Raw genomic sequence first — 14,542 nt, 5'->3', positions numbered from 1 at the left:
ATTACAATTCAAATCTAAAATAACACATGTGCCATAAAAATGCCCCCGGGAAACTAGTTTTCAGTATTTATATGAAGATTTATATCTTAATTTTTCTAATAAAAATGATAGCTGAAACAGTTAAAATGGGGGGTAGTCAAGAACTTCATAAAAATCTATATTATGAAAAACTATGCATGGATATAATTTTTTTTGCATCAAAATAAACTTTTTAATTCTATTACTCAGCAAACTTCTTTAAGTACCCTAACGTAAGTGGCATTTGCCATGCTACTAGCCAGCTGAGTGGCAGGGCAGGAATGCAAGCCCAGCTTTCCCAGACTCTCAAGCCTTGGCCCTTGGTCACAGAACCTACCTTGCATTGTTTCTGTTTGACATTCAAGGGTAGCAGGTTGTAGCTCAAGTGCGTTGGAATTACTCTTCTCTTAGAATACATTTTCAGTTCTTCAAGTTTGGAAATGTCTCCCAATTCGATGGGAGATGTTAGAGTAATTTTAGCACTGGGAATGTTCTCGATGATTTCTGCAACCCAGTGAGTACCTTTATCGTAAAATAAAATGAAACACAATTTTAATCAAATGTCACTCTTGGTGAAATGAATATAGAAAATTACCATGCTGTAAAAGCAATGAAGCATTATTCAATCGCAAGTGTTTATTACCTCCTGACACCCCTTGAAACCTGTTGGAACACCTGAGATGCTAATTCATTTGACAGGTGGAATCATATTTTAAAGACCTGAAGGGGTAGGAGCATAACATACTGTTTGCTCAGCTTGAAACTCTCTTCTCTGCCCCATTCATCCCAGGCTCTTCTCTAATTCCCAAGTTCATGGAGATCTTTCCAGACACCATTCCCATGGGAACTCAGACCTGGTGTATCTTGGGGGACCACCCAGGTGGAGTTGCTCAGTCTTCTCTAACCTTCCCAGAGTCCTGGCTCCTACCTTTGTTGGAGCACATGCCATAGCATGGCTACCATCACCTATGTTTCTATCCATCTCCCCATTTCCCCTTAAAGATAGACAATGAATTCCATTTTTGTTTGTGTGCAGATATACATAGTAGTTATGCAAGAGGTATTTGAACACTGAGTATATCCTGTTTCCAAACATCCTAGAGACACAAACCTGTTACCATGGAATCCGGAAGGAATACAGTTGATGTTTACAGAAAACAAATGGGGGTTATGTTCCCATGTTGTAGACAATAGCAAATTAGAGCAAAGAAAGAGAAATTTGCAAGGAATTGGGGGATGTTTTGGCTAATTTGGAAGCAATGTCCCCCAAAGAATTTAAATGAAGCCTAGTTTTCATTTGCTTCATTGTAATTTCAATGAGATGCAATACTAAAAACTTCACATTTGAATAAATATTTAAATAGCACTCTCATTTGCATTGTAAGATGGACTTAGATTATAGTATTCATGCCCTAAATAGTGCAATTATACTTCATACCAATGTGACTCACAGAATAGTGATTTTGTATTTTTACTGCATTTTAACATTTTAATCAACTATTTAATATTTGAATAATAGTGACAAAGACAAATAGAGACTTCTATCAGTTGGTTTATTCCTCATGTACCTGCAGCAGCCAAGACTGGGTCAGGTTGAAGTTAGGAGCCTGGAACTCAGTCTGGGTCTCCCATGTGTTTGGGAGGGACTCCAATACTTGAGGCATCACCTGCTGCTCCCCAGGGTGTGCCTTAACAGGGAGTTGGCATCAGAAGCAACAATGAGACTCTAGCACAAGCACTGTAATATTGGGTGTGGGTGTCCCAAGCACAGTGTCTCAACTGTTGTGCCAAAACCTGTCTGTTCCCCATTGCTTTAATAAAATACATTGACTTCTTTTGATGAAGTAGAGAGATTATACAGGGATTTTTGTACCTGAAGGGGATCCTCTGGCAGCTGGTGTTTTTTTAGCTGACAGGGGCTATCAACATACAGGCACCAAGTAGAGTGAAAGCTTCTGTCTAGTAATTTATATATGGAATAAGTATTCAAAATCATTTAAAATATCATAAATTGGCATGGACATTTGGCACAGACTAGGGATGCCCACATTGCAGCATACTGGGTTCAAGTACCACTCTAACCTTGATTATAGTTTCCCAATAATGTGTACCCTAAGAAGCAGTAGATGATGTATCAAGTACTCAGACCCCTACCACCCCCATGGGAGACCCAGACTGGCCTATGAGTCCTTGGGTTCCCTGAGCCCTGGTGGCAGGCATTTACAGACAGGAGATGGCCATCTGTCCCTGTCTGTTATTTTCTGTCTATTTGCCTTTTAATAAATAAAAAAAGTACACAAAAATGTTTAATGTATCATAAATTATTTAAACACATTAATTTTAAGATGAGATATAATTATCCATAACTTAAACATCTCATTTTGCCTTGGGGGATTCTGTGGGCAATCATTTAGTTTCCCTTTGCAGCAATATTTCCCAAAATATAAAATATATCTGGTTTATGTTTATCCACTAAGATACCCCTTAGGGTTCCGGGCTTATGTGAACTCAGGTTCTTCCCAGAGGGAGAGCACTTGGATCTCAGATAAAGGGTCTTGCAACGCACGTCAGCTCAGGGGAATTCTTGCTGAACTCACACTAGCAAAGAGGTAGTTGACATCCTCATAGAGCTACAATTGTGGAAATGGCAACAGACAATTTGGATGTGAAATACCCTGGTCTCCACTCAGAAACAACGTCTGATGTCCAGTGGCTGAAGCTGCGGCTTGTTAAACTGGCATCTCATATCAGAGAGTGGATGCTCTGCGTCCAACCCACTTGCCTGCTTATGCTCCTGGGAAGGCAGAGATGGTCCACTCACTTGATCCTCTGCTCTTGGCTTGGGCCTTGCTCAGGCCTGGCTGTTGTGGCCATGTGTGGAGTGAACCAGCAGATGAAATACATCATTGGGCCATCTGTGTCATTGTGCTTTTCAAATAAACGAATCTTTTTTAAACAGAAGAAAATACTATATCTATCTATATAAAACTAATTTCAATTATGTACAGGATTATTTTACAACAGTTGTCTTTTCATAGGTATATGCCTACTTGTTGGAATAAACTGTGAAGTACAATTCCCTTGATAATAAAAATATTAGGTTCTTATTAAAATATAAGAAAAAATTACATGTACCCCAACATTACATATGAAGAGACAATATGTAAATGTCACTCTGCCTGGTGCAAAGCATGATGAGAACTTAACGATGCTATAGATATCATGGTTATTTCATATGTCATATGTATCTCTTCAGGAATAAATTAGAAACAAGAGATGTAGAAAAATTCTGGGAGATAAATGTTCGCCAAAAATTATTATTATTTTTCTTGTTATACTTCTCCATTAAAAAAGGAGCTTACCAGATTTGGGATAGGAAACCAGAAACACATCATCTTCTCTTGCATCAAAAGTGTCCAGGGAACGGAGGAGTTCCTCTGAAGATGTGGTGGAAAAGAGCATCCCCTGGAATGCATGGAGTGCGTTTGCCTGGCTCAGTGATGACATCGCGCCTCAGCTCCAGCACAGAGGATGCTCCCAACACTGAGCCGAGGAATACGGCAGACACGGCAGCTGATCTCACTTCGCGCTCTGTAGCAAAGTAACCTTACAATTACTCAACTGGCTTGCTGATGGGGGAGAGCATATATACACTTCCGCAATTCTTCACAAGTGTAAATTTTAAACTAGATCTGAACCAAAGTCTATTTTTGAAATGTTATCTGAATTTTGCTGATAAGATGTATTGCAAAATAGTTTTTCTAGCTTGACTCAAGATAGTTTATTTACTAAGCCAGGCAGCTATCAGAACGTAATCATTCTAATAAGGCACTAAAAGCTAATCAAATTCTTTGGCCTAATAAAGGAAGACTTTTAGTGGTTATAATGATTATGTCACTGTAGAAAATGATTAGAAAAAAATAGATTCCTTCTTATCAATATTAACACAAAGTACAGGAAGTAATTAATATTGCATTTCAAAAGAAAAATGTCAAAATTTTTCGAGAACTGGCAGGTAAGTCTGATTAAACCTCACAAGAAATGCTTCAGAAAGGTTCCTTTTGTATAGGAATCAATATATGTAAGCCACATATTGTTTTATTGTGTGTGTGTGTGTAAACAGAAAGTTTTAGGTTAAAAAAATTCTTTTCTGAGTCAATTTGTGCTTTTGTGAGTAATATCATAATATTCTAGGTTCAACTGGACATGACAAGGCAGGCCACAAAGCAGTCTTTGTTTCACCATCAATTGTACAGTGGCAAGGATATAATAGACATTTAAACAGAACACTAAATGGAACCCACGAAAAAGTGCGGATCTACCGTGTGAGAAACAATTGAAGAAGAAAGATGCACTTAACAGTGTAGCAGTGAAATTTGGAACAATCACATACATAGAAATTGTCAGGGAATCTATAAATAATAAACATCTCAGTTGAGTATGGCTGATGCATTTTGGGTCAATATATCAAAAGAGATTGTGTTTTCTGCATTTAAGCAACAATCAATTGAAAAACAAAATTTGAAAAACAATATTATTTATAATTCTATTTTAAAAGTGAGTTTCTAGAAATCAGTCTAGGGGCAAGCATTTGTCGTAGTGGTTGTTCACTGCTTGGGATGCCTGGGTTCAAATCATGACTCTACACCCTCTCCTTTCCCACCCCCCAAACCAGCTTCTTGCTAATGTATACCATAAGAGGTTTGAGTTACAGGTTTTGGGCTTTGGTCTCCCATAGCCCAGCCCCAGCTATTACAAGCGTTGGAGGAGTACATCAATGGACTCAAGACTTCTTTATGAATGTATCTATCTCTTGTCTCTGTCTCTACCTTTCAAATAAATACATTTTTTCATTTTTCGAACTCAATTGGATATGACTAAACAAATACAAATTGAGAATCAACTTTACACAAAACAATGCAAAGGAAAGCATCTCCCGACAAGAGATTAGTTACTCCTCTTTGGAACAATTACATGCTCACTCTACTCTTTCACATCCATTGCTAATATCAAAGGATTATGCATGTTGAAAAAGACACCAAAATTCACCATGCAAGCCCCCTCCAAATATTAAAGGTGAAATAGGTCACATAAAAGAGAAATAAGTCTAATAAAAGATCTTCAAGGCATTGACAATGATAAAGTATTACTGAAAGAAGTTAAAGGACATCTAAAGAAATGGAGAAAGACACACTGTCAATGAACAAAAACCTCAATGTCATTATTTCAAAGTTCTCCCTATTGGTAAAGTCAATTAAGCTGGATCAAAATCACCACAGGGATGTGAACCTGTGAATGTGATTGTGAGTAAAATGCAATTACACAAACAAAAACTCCAGAATAAGCAGAGTAGCCTTAATAAGAAAACATCTGGAAGAATTATACGATTATGATGGGGTGCACAGTATACAGGATCACCAAAGCCAATTTAGAATTTGGGGAGTCTTTATTAGCTGGCCCGTGACTGCCTCCGCTCAGAACAAGGCTGAAGGAGACAGCCCCGTCCTGCCGCTGCGATGCGTTTTTAAAGACAAAAACCACATCCTGGTGACCTTTACACAGGCAAGCAAGCAAGCAGAGCTACAGAAGCGACAATGGGCAGGTTACAGCCAAGTTTCTGTCATGTATAATTGCTAGAATGAAAACATGTAATCCTCAGAATGTTATTTTTTTCTTTTGATTTCTTTATTTTTATTAGAAAGTCATATTTACAGAAGGAAAGAGAGACAGACAGACAGACGTTCCATCCGCTGGCTCACTCCCCAAGTGGCCACAATGGCCGGAAGTGAGCTAAGCCAATCTGAAACCAGGAGCCAGGAGTTCCTTCTGGGTCGCCCACCTGGGTGCAGAGTCTCAAGGCCTTGGGCCATCCTCTACTGCTTTCCCAGGCCACAAGCAGGGAGCTGGAAGGAAAGTGCAACATCCGGGATATGAACCAGTGCCCATATAGGATCCTGGTACATGCAAATTGAGGACTTTGGCCACTAGGCTATCACACCAGATCCTAGTTCTCAGAATTTTCAATTATAACACCCAGAAACAAAAATACAGGTTACACAAACTACATCTTGTTTCTGTTGATCAAAGGACTCAGCTATTACTACCTCTTAAAACGAAGTCAGATACCAGAAATTAATTTGTAATTTTTCACCCTCCCTGCAACATTCCCCACTGGTTTTTCTGGGGAGTCAAATTGTTGACTCCATGTTAAGGTCACTAAGGGGGTGGTAGTGGGTCCTAGGGACTATGAGTTTTACTGCCTGGATACAACTAGTTACATATTTAGTCAAACAATTTACAACACATGGACCCGGACCCACAAGCAGTCCTGGAAATTTTGGGACTAGTGGGCCAGCTAAGGTAGAGAGGAGAATATACTTTTATGCCAATTGTTACAAGATAATTTCTGATCATTCCTGAATGATTAGCATAGAAGCAACATGTTTCCCCTAGAGTCATCATAGACCTTCTTGTTTTAGAAACAGTAGATCCAGTTCTGGTCTATTTTGGAGGACTACTTCAACCAAGGAATTTAGATATTGAAGACTCTAATTTAGAAAAATCTAAGTCAATTTGCTTGCTCAGAGTGTTAAAGTTCTAGTATCCTATGACCAGAATTGAGGTCCCAACAGCAATGGAGCCTGTTACTCTCATCCTACCCAAATCAGAACCAGGACAGGAGCTCTCTTTCCTGATGAGTTAACTCCGGGTGTTCCCCTTCCGCTGGGGTACTGATGGACAAGAACACACAACTCTACATGGGTGTTCACGAGTGCAACCTTTGCGCTGTAAGGAATAATTCCTATAGTACATGCAAACCAAGCCTGCCCCCATTTGTTCCATGAACAATCAGGGTTGAGAGTTACGGGCACTGGGGAGTTTTTCAGGAAAACTTTCTCTTCAGGGGGTCTTCCATGGCCTTCACAGTCCAATTTTCCAGGGTTGAGCCAAGGAGGCCTTCTTGATATGGGTGTGTTGGATCCAGTGACATTTTCCAGCAAATTCTACTTTAGTTGAAGCAACTAGAATTACGGGCAGAGGTCCAGTCCACTGTGGCTTGAGGGTGGAGAGCTGATGTTTCTTAATCCACACCAAGTCCCCAAGCTGCAGTTCACTCGAAGCGGAGTCAGATGTTGTTCTTGTTAGGCCTGGATCTGCCGTGTTTACCGGGGCAGAAGTCGGCTGTAGGTAAATTTGTGGAGCCTGTAATGACTTAATAAGGCAGTCATTGCTTAACTTAGCCAATTTTTATTCCCCCACTTGGGGACTAAAGGCAGTGGCTCTCTGAACATGATCTTACACTGGGGGAAGCTTTGTACATAAGGGGTACATAAATGGGCTCATAGGACGGCAAAGGGAAGGAGGCTTACCCAGTTTTTGCCAGTTTCTAACTTTAATTTAGTCAATTAAGATCCTATTTTTCTGTCCTGAACTCTGAGGCCCTTATACACAGTGTAACTTCCAATTAATATTTATTTAAGATCCTTGCTAACAATTGTGTGGTTTGGGTGATGAACGCCAAGTTATTGGGAGACCCCATGGTTGGAGGAAGGCCACATCAGGGGACAGTTTCAAAGACTAACTTCTTGGTTTCCACCTGAGCTGTTTCTGTTTTAGTGGAGAATGACTCTACCCAGCCAGAGAAGGTGTCTATTAGCACAGGGAGGTGCCAGTACCCATATTCTCCTGGTAGAATTTCAGTGAAATCAATCTACAAATGTTCTCTTGGAGTGCTTCCTGCAGTCTGGTTCCTGGAGTTAACTCACCTCATGGTCCTGGGTTTACCTGGGCACAGATGTGGCATCAGACGAAACTTATTGAGCTTCTTGATCTAGTCCAGTAATGCAGTAGTGACTGCAACAACTCAGACATCTTAGTGCTGCCCAGGTGTGTACTATGATGCAATTGTTCATCTAGTTCCTATCCCAATGCCTCGGGCAATATAATTTTCCCATCATGAATGTACATCCATCCTTTGGAGTCAGTCTCTGGCCTATGAGTTCTTTTGAGACTCCTCAAATACTGCGGAGTCTGTGGCAGTGTTCATTCCAGTAGGAATAGGAGCATCCGAAGGAGCCTCACTGGTTTTTGTGTGACCTCTTTGGCTGCTTGGTCAGTAAAAGTGTTTCCTCTAGCTCGGGAGAGTTATTTGTCTGATGTTCCTAACAATAAATAATGGCCACCTTTTTTTAGGCAACTACATAGTCTCTAATAATGCTAGTATCTTAGGAACTTTTTTTTATTGTTTCCTCCAGAGATTTAGAATCCCCTTTCCTGATAAAGGAGCCCATGGACATGGGAAGTGGCAAAGGCGTATCTGTGGTCCTTCTACATGTTGACAGTTTTGTCTTTGCTCCATTTCAGGGCCTGGGTCAGGGCAATTAATTTAGCGTTCTGGGCAAGTGTTTCATGTCCTAGTGCCTGGGCCTATCACTTGATCTTGTAAGACTACCACTGACCCCACATGTGTGATCGCATCGATGATGCAGCTGCTTCCATTGGTAAACAGGAGTTCATCCAGGTCAGGTCATGGAATGTCTGTCAAAATGGTCCTCAGGTTTGTCAGAGAATTCAGAATGGCTCAACAATCATGTGTTGGCTCAGAAGATGGTGATTTTATAGGTACTCCGGCATCACAAAGAAGGAATGAGTGACAGTTTCTTTTTCTAAATTGATGATTCTTGTCTTAGTCTATAAGTAGGACTTTTGAGCTACCTCCACCAATTCAGATAACAGCTTTCACTCAAACTCTTTTAACTTTTGTAACTTATATTAAATATCAGGGGCAAACTGGACTGCATTTATAGTGCACCTATTCTCAGGCACCTCAGGATCTAACAGGGTGTACAAGTAGTATGCCTCTAGGAGATACTCATGAAATACCACGGGGGATTTATCAGGCCATGGAACAGTTTTTCTCACATTAGAGAGGTTGGTTGGCTTGCTAGCTGACTCTTGGACCCCTCTCCGTATAGCCTGGTGATACTGATCAAGAGCTCCCTTCTCTTGACCAGTGTTTGGGTCCCAGTTGGGTTGGGCAGAAGGGAAGGCAGTGGGGAAGACAGGCCATCTCTGTAGTGGGCTAGCCATCTGACCCCAGGACTAACTTCTGAGTTTCTCTTTGAATACGATCCTGATCCTCAGAGGTAAAAAGGCTTTTGCAAAACTTTTGCCCCTTTTCAACAAGATAACAATAGTAACAACAGGACAATTTAATTTCTTCAGTCTTTAAGTACATTTGTATCACAGAATAATATAGCATAATTTCACATCTTGTTAATATTTTGCATACAATCCAAACAGCTAAATTAGTCATTACCTTTACCAGAAGTAAGACACAGCTTTCTGACTTTTTTCCCACTCTGAGATCTCCAGGGGTCCATCTGGAAATCCCAAAGTCAGAAGAACCAAACCAAACAAATATGCAGAGGAGACCTTAAAATATCCAACTAAAATAAGATTTCTCATCACCACAAAATAATATTGACACATTTAGTCAGGTTATAGATTACAGTTTACAGGTTAAAGATCTATTTTTTACATTCATAAAGTGATCACTCAAATATTTCAAATAATCCAAAGGCAAACTTGACTCTTCAAAATCTGTTTTTCCCAAACAATCATAACCTGACAGTTTCACCTTATGACTTTCAATAATTTAACAAATTTACATTAACTAATTTAGAGATATCAATAAGACTCATTCCTCAAATCTTTTGTGAATTCCCCATCCTTTTCATCCTCCTGCTAATGTAGCCGTTCTCCTGCAAGAATGTTCACATGAAATCCAAAATTTTCTTTCTTCTGAACCCTTTGTATCACTGTGGATACCTTTTTAGATTTGTAACCACAGTCCATCTTCCAATGACCGTGATTTACAATTTGAAACAATCCTTCCAAATGTAACAGCAGGTTAAATTCAACATCGCATTTGAGACAGACCCAAGTTGTCTCTCACCTTTGCCCAATTTATACTTATTAACTGTACTAAGATGACTCAGGAAACACCCATCAGTCAGCACATTTACCGTTATGTTAATGTTAACCTTGAAATTAAATTTTTCTAAAACAACCCTAGTTGGAAAAAAGTGGTATAGAACGAAGATTTATTGCAAAGGCCATTTCTCATTCAATCTCAAGCAGTGTTGAGGCCATACAGTGTTACTGTAAAACAAAACCTTTTATTTTCGAAATGCACATACACCTTAAGGGACTATTAGAATAGAGCTCTGACTTCACAGTTGTTTTCTTGGTGCCAGACCTGTTAAACTAAAGCGTTTTAACAAAAAGACAGACATCAAGACAAATGGTCACCACACTCTCAATTCAGAAACCTGATGACAACCCAACAGCCTGACAAGCCATGCTCAGATTTAAGAATGAGACAAAATAAAACTCAGAACGAAAACACTTAAATAACAAATACCACAGACAGCAGACAGACACACTCTAACACACAACATAAAATTCCTATGCACTGTCACAATCATAGTCAGAACCAAAACAGAAGACAGAGTCCTGGGTGACGTCTTGCCCTAGACTTGGGTTGCAGAACCTGTGGCTGCCTCCAGCCTTCCAACAACCCACGATGGGTCGACCCCCAACCAGATGAAATCAGCAGAAACCGATTTTCACTCACCAGTGATGTTACTAGACGACTCTGAGTACAATTTTAGAATTTGGTCGGCTGCAAGGGCCTTGTGTGGACACTGGTCTCGGCCAAGCGCTGAGGAATGCCTTTCAGTGGTTGGCCCGAGACCCGGTGGCCACCAAACACCCCGAAGGAGAAAATCTCGCTAGGGCCTCCAAATGTTATGGGGTGCACAGTATATAAGATCACCAAAGCCAATTTAGAATTTGGGGAGTCTTTATTAGCCGGCCCGTGACTGCCTCCGCTCAGAACAAGGCTGAAGGAGACAGCCCCGTCCTGCCGCTGCGATGCGTTTTTAAAGACAAAAACCACATCCTGGTGACCTTTACACAGGCAAGCAAGCAAGCAGAGCTACAGAAGCGACAATGGGCAGGTTACAGCCAAGTTTCTGTCATGTATGATTACTAGAACGGAAACATAGTGTTCTCATAATTTTCAATTACAACCTCAGGAACAAGGTGTAGGTTACATGAACCACATCTTGTTTCTGCTAATCAAAGACTCACCTACTACTACCCCAGAAAACAGAAAGGCAGTTATCAGAACTCAATTTGTAATCTTCTGAATTTTAAGATTTACCATAGAGGAACAGGAATTAAGACAGTGTGGTCTCAGAAAGCAGAATATGCAACAAAATTAATCACATCAATAAGATGAATGTATAATAAAATTAATAAAATAAAAAAATACAGAAATTTATTCTTGTGACAAAAATTGAAATCCATTGTATTTTGTAATACACATTTTCCATCAACTTTTGCAAGGCTCCTTATACTTAGGGATTTTCAAATAATATTGCATCAAAATGTACATTTTTGATTCTGTTCATTTTTGATTCTGTTATCCTTAAATATGACTTTAACTTTTTGTAAATAATAGATAAAAGGATAAGTGAGAGGTATTTTATTTTATTTTTTGTTAAAGAGTTATTTATTTTTATTGCAAAGTCAAATACATATAGAGAGAAGGAGAGACAGAGGGGAAGATCTTCCATCTGTTGATTCACTCCCCAAGCGGCTGTAATGGCCAGAGCTGAGCCAATCCAAAGCCAGGAGCCCGGAGCCCGGAGCCTCTTCCTGGTCTCCCAAGTGGGTGCAGGGTCCCAAGGCTTTGGGCAATCCTCGACTGCTTTCCCAGGCCACAAGCAGGGAGCTGGATGGGAAGAGGTGCTGCCACGATTTGAACCAGTGCCCATAGGGGCTCCTGGTGTGTTCAAGGAGAGGACTTTAGCTGCTAGGCTACTGCACTGGACCCAAACGAGAGATATTTTTTATCTGCTGATTCAGTCCCCAAATGCCTGCAGCAGCTCAGGCTAGGCACGGCCAGGAGTTGAAGCAGGTATAGGACATGAGTGGCAGGGAATCCAAGTACATGAGCTCTCATCTGTTGTATTCTAGGGTGTGTGTTAGCAAGAGGGTGCAATTGGGTTCTGGAGTGAAGACTCAAGCCCAGATCCCCTGGAACAGGACGCAGGCATTATACAAGTGGCATCCTGGCACTCAGACCTAGCAAGATCCTGAATGCATAAAAGGCTTAATCCTTTAAACTGCATCATCTCCTCGAAGTGTTTTCTTCAGCCGCAGCAGCAGTCACTGGACAAAGGTCCCTTTCGGCACATGGGCCTTGAAAGAAGCTATAACTGCTCAGTATCTTGGCTGGATAACAGATGTGGTGTTTGGAGGGAGAACACCACCTCGACACTGGGGCAAGAATCACCAATAAAAGGAGGATTGCCATAGCATTATCAAGCACAAACAGTATTTTGACGGGCGTTTAGTCTCCTAACAGAACTTGTCCAATTAGTTGGCATGATAATTCAGGAGGGTGAGTTGGAGGACCCCTCATCACCCGTGGCTTCTCACTGCTGTGGCAGACCATGAGCGCTTTCAATGCAGGTTGCATCATGGCCTCTAAGTTAGCCTGTTATCCTTGTCCTAAAAGCCGAGGCCAGAAAGTCCTTTCAGGCATCTGTTGCCAGGAAGGGGACTTTCCAGCCATACAGAAATGTTGCTCTAGCAGTTTATTTATTATTGTTTTTTTTCTTCACAATCAACTTCTCTGGAATTTCCGTATGTTCTTCAGCTGCCTATACATTAGTATTCATAGATTCACTGCTCTCTTTTCCCTTCACTTGAAAAATGAAGAAGGATATTTCAATCATTTACATCACCTGGAAACGGCAGTGAATTCAACATTATACCTGGGGCCAGGAATAACACCTCACCCATAACAGCAGAATGCATATTCTGACATGTGTGCGAAACACACCTCATGAGAGATTATATGCTATGCCATAACAAACCTCAATAGATCTGCAAATATTGAAGTCATTAAAAGTCTGATATCTGACCACAATGGAATTAAAACAGAAATAAGCAGTAGTAAGGAAGCTAGCAGACATAGAAACTGAACAGCACATTCATAAATAAGTATTGCTTAAAGAAAATTAGATAAAAAATAAATCAAAGGGAAGTCACAACATATTTGAGATGAAAAAAGTAAAAAAAAAATGCCACAGCAAACAGTAAAACAAAACTTGGAGGACACAGTTTAAGAACTTATAGGAAATTTTACAGCATATTCATGATGACAAATGATCATTACAAGTGAGTGATGTGAACTTCGACCTCAAGCTCCTGGAAATGGGCATCAAAGTAAATTTAAAACAAGTGAATAAAAGAAAGCAGTAGTGATTAATAGTCAAATCGGTGAAATAGAGGAAATAAAAACTATACAGAAAATTGATGAAAACAGTAGTAGTGTCTGAAGAAGGCTTACAAATTTTTAGCTGAATCGTCAGAGATAGACACTGAAAGAAACAGAAAAGAACACACGGACAGGAAGACAGGAAGAGCAAGAGAAGAGAACATCATTGTTAGATTCTTTTTAAACAGGTTTATTTACTTGACAGGAAGAGGTACAGAGTGAGAGGGAAAGACAAAGGCGAGATCTTTCATCCGCTGGCTCACTCCCCAAATGGCTCCTATACACCGGGTTGGACTAGGCTCAAGCCAAAAGCCTAGAACTCCATCCAATTCTGCTATGTGGGTGGCAGGGGCCCAAGCACTTGAGTAATCTGTTGCTGCTGTACCAGGTATATTCACAAGGAACTGGATTCACGTACAGGAAACATTCAGAGTATGCAAATCTATTGAGTCGGGAAGTACATTTGTGGCTGAATGCCGCTGAGAGGTGGGTAAGAAATGGGGAGTGATTGTTGATGGGCATGGGGTTTCTTGTTTTTGAAGTGATGGAAATGTTTCAAAACCGACCATGGCAGCACTTTCACAACACCAAGGATACTCTAGAACCAACAAATCACTCATTGTAAATGATTGAATGGTAAGTGATTACACATAAAGAAAGTTGTTTACTTTTTTAAAAGCATGACACTACACATCCACCAGAATCTCTAACAAAATAAAAAAAAAAAAAATACTAGTTGATTCACATTCTTACCAAGATATTCAATTGCCACACTTAACTGGTAAGTATTTAAGTTGACTGTGATAGTTTGAAAAACTCTGATACTGGTCTATTTCTCCATCACTGCTAATAAACTGCCATAACATTTAATGGCTTCCAAGCAACATTTTCTTCTCTTTCCTGTTTCAGCTGGTGGGTTCGTGCTTCAGGCCCCTCAAACAGTTGCTTGCAGATAGTACTAATCACTGTGCTGGTTGGCAGCCTTGGTGACTTGAACTAGAAGATGGCTCCCTTGCATGGCTGGCAGTTGGGTCTTGCCATTGACTGAGAGCTTAGCTGCTGCATTCCATCAGAAACTGATGTGGGGTTTTTCACTGTGACTTGGAATGTTTCAGATGAAAGGGGAATTTTGAAAGGTAATGTGCTACATGAGAGATGTGGCTAAAG

At 40.4% G+C, this 14,542-nt stretch overlaps 1 protein-coding gene across 2 annotated transcripts in view; it reads right to left on the bottom strand.

The window, feature by feature from the left end:
- The window catches only part of ST8SIA1 (ST8 alpha-N-acetyl-neuraminide alpha-2,8-sialyltransferase 1), a 174,385-nt gene that overhangs the window by 16,900 nt on the left and 142,943 nt on the right, over positions 1-14,542 (bottom strand). The window contains exons 1-3 of one of the 2 annotated variants that reach the window (XM_004592666.2): positions 10,658-11,072; positions 3,381-3,609; positions 356-540 (exon numbers count right to left, since the gene is read on the bottom strand). In XM_004592666.2, the coding sequence (XP_004592723.2) occupies positions 356-540; positions 3,381-3,525 (330 nt within the window). In that variant the 5' untranslated portion in view covers positions 3,526-3,609; positions 10,658-11,072. Of the gene's footprint in view, positions 1-355; positions 541-3,380; positions 3,610-10,657; positions 11,073-14,542 lie in introns of those variants that run through there. The other variant, XM_058655786.1, reaches the window with a different exon arrangement.

This window comes from Ochotona princeps, chromosome 27 (assembly GCF_030435755.1).
Source record: "Ochotona princeps isolate mOchPri1 chromosome 27, mOchPri1.hap1, whole genome shotgun sequence".
Taxonomy (NCBI): Eukaryota; Metazoa; Chordata; class Mammalia; order Lagomorpha; family Ochotonidae; genus Ochotona; species Ochotona princeps.
This window is presented reverse-complemented; position numbering and strand designations above follow the sequence as displayed.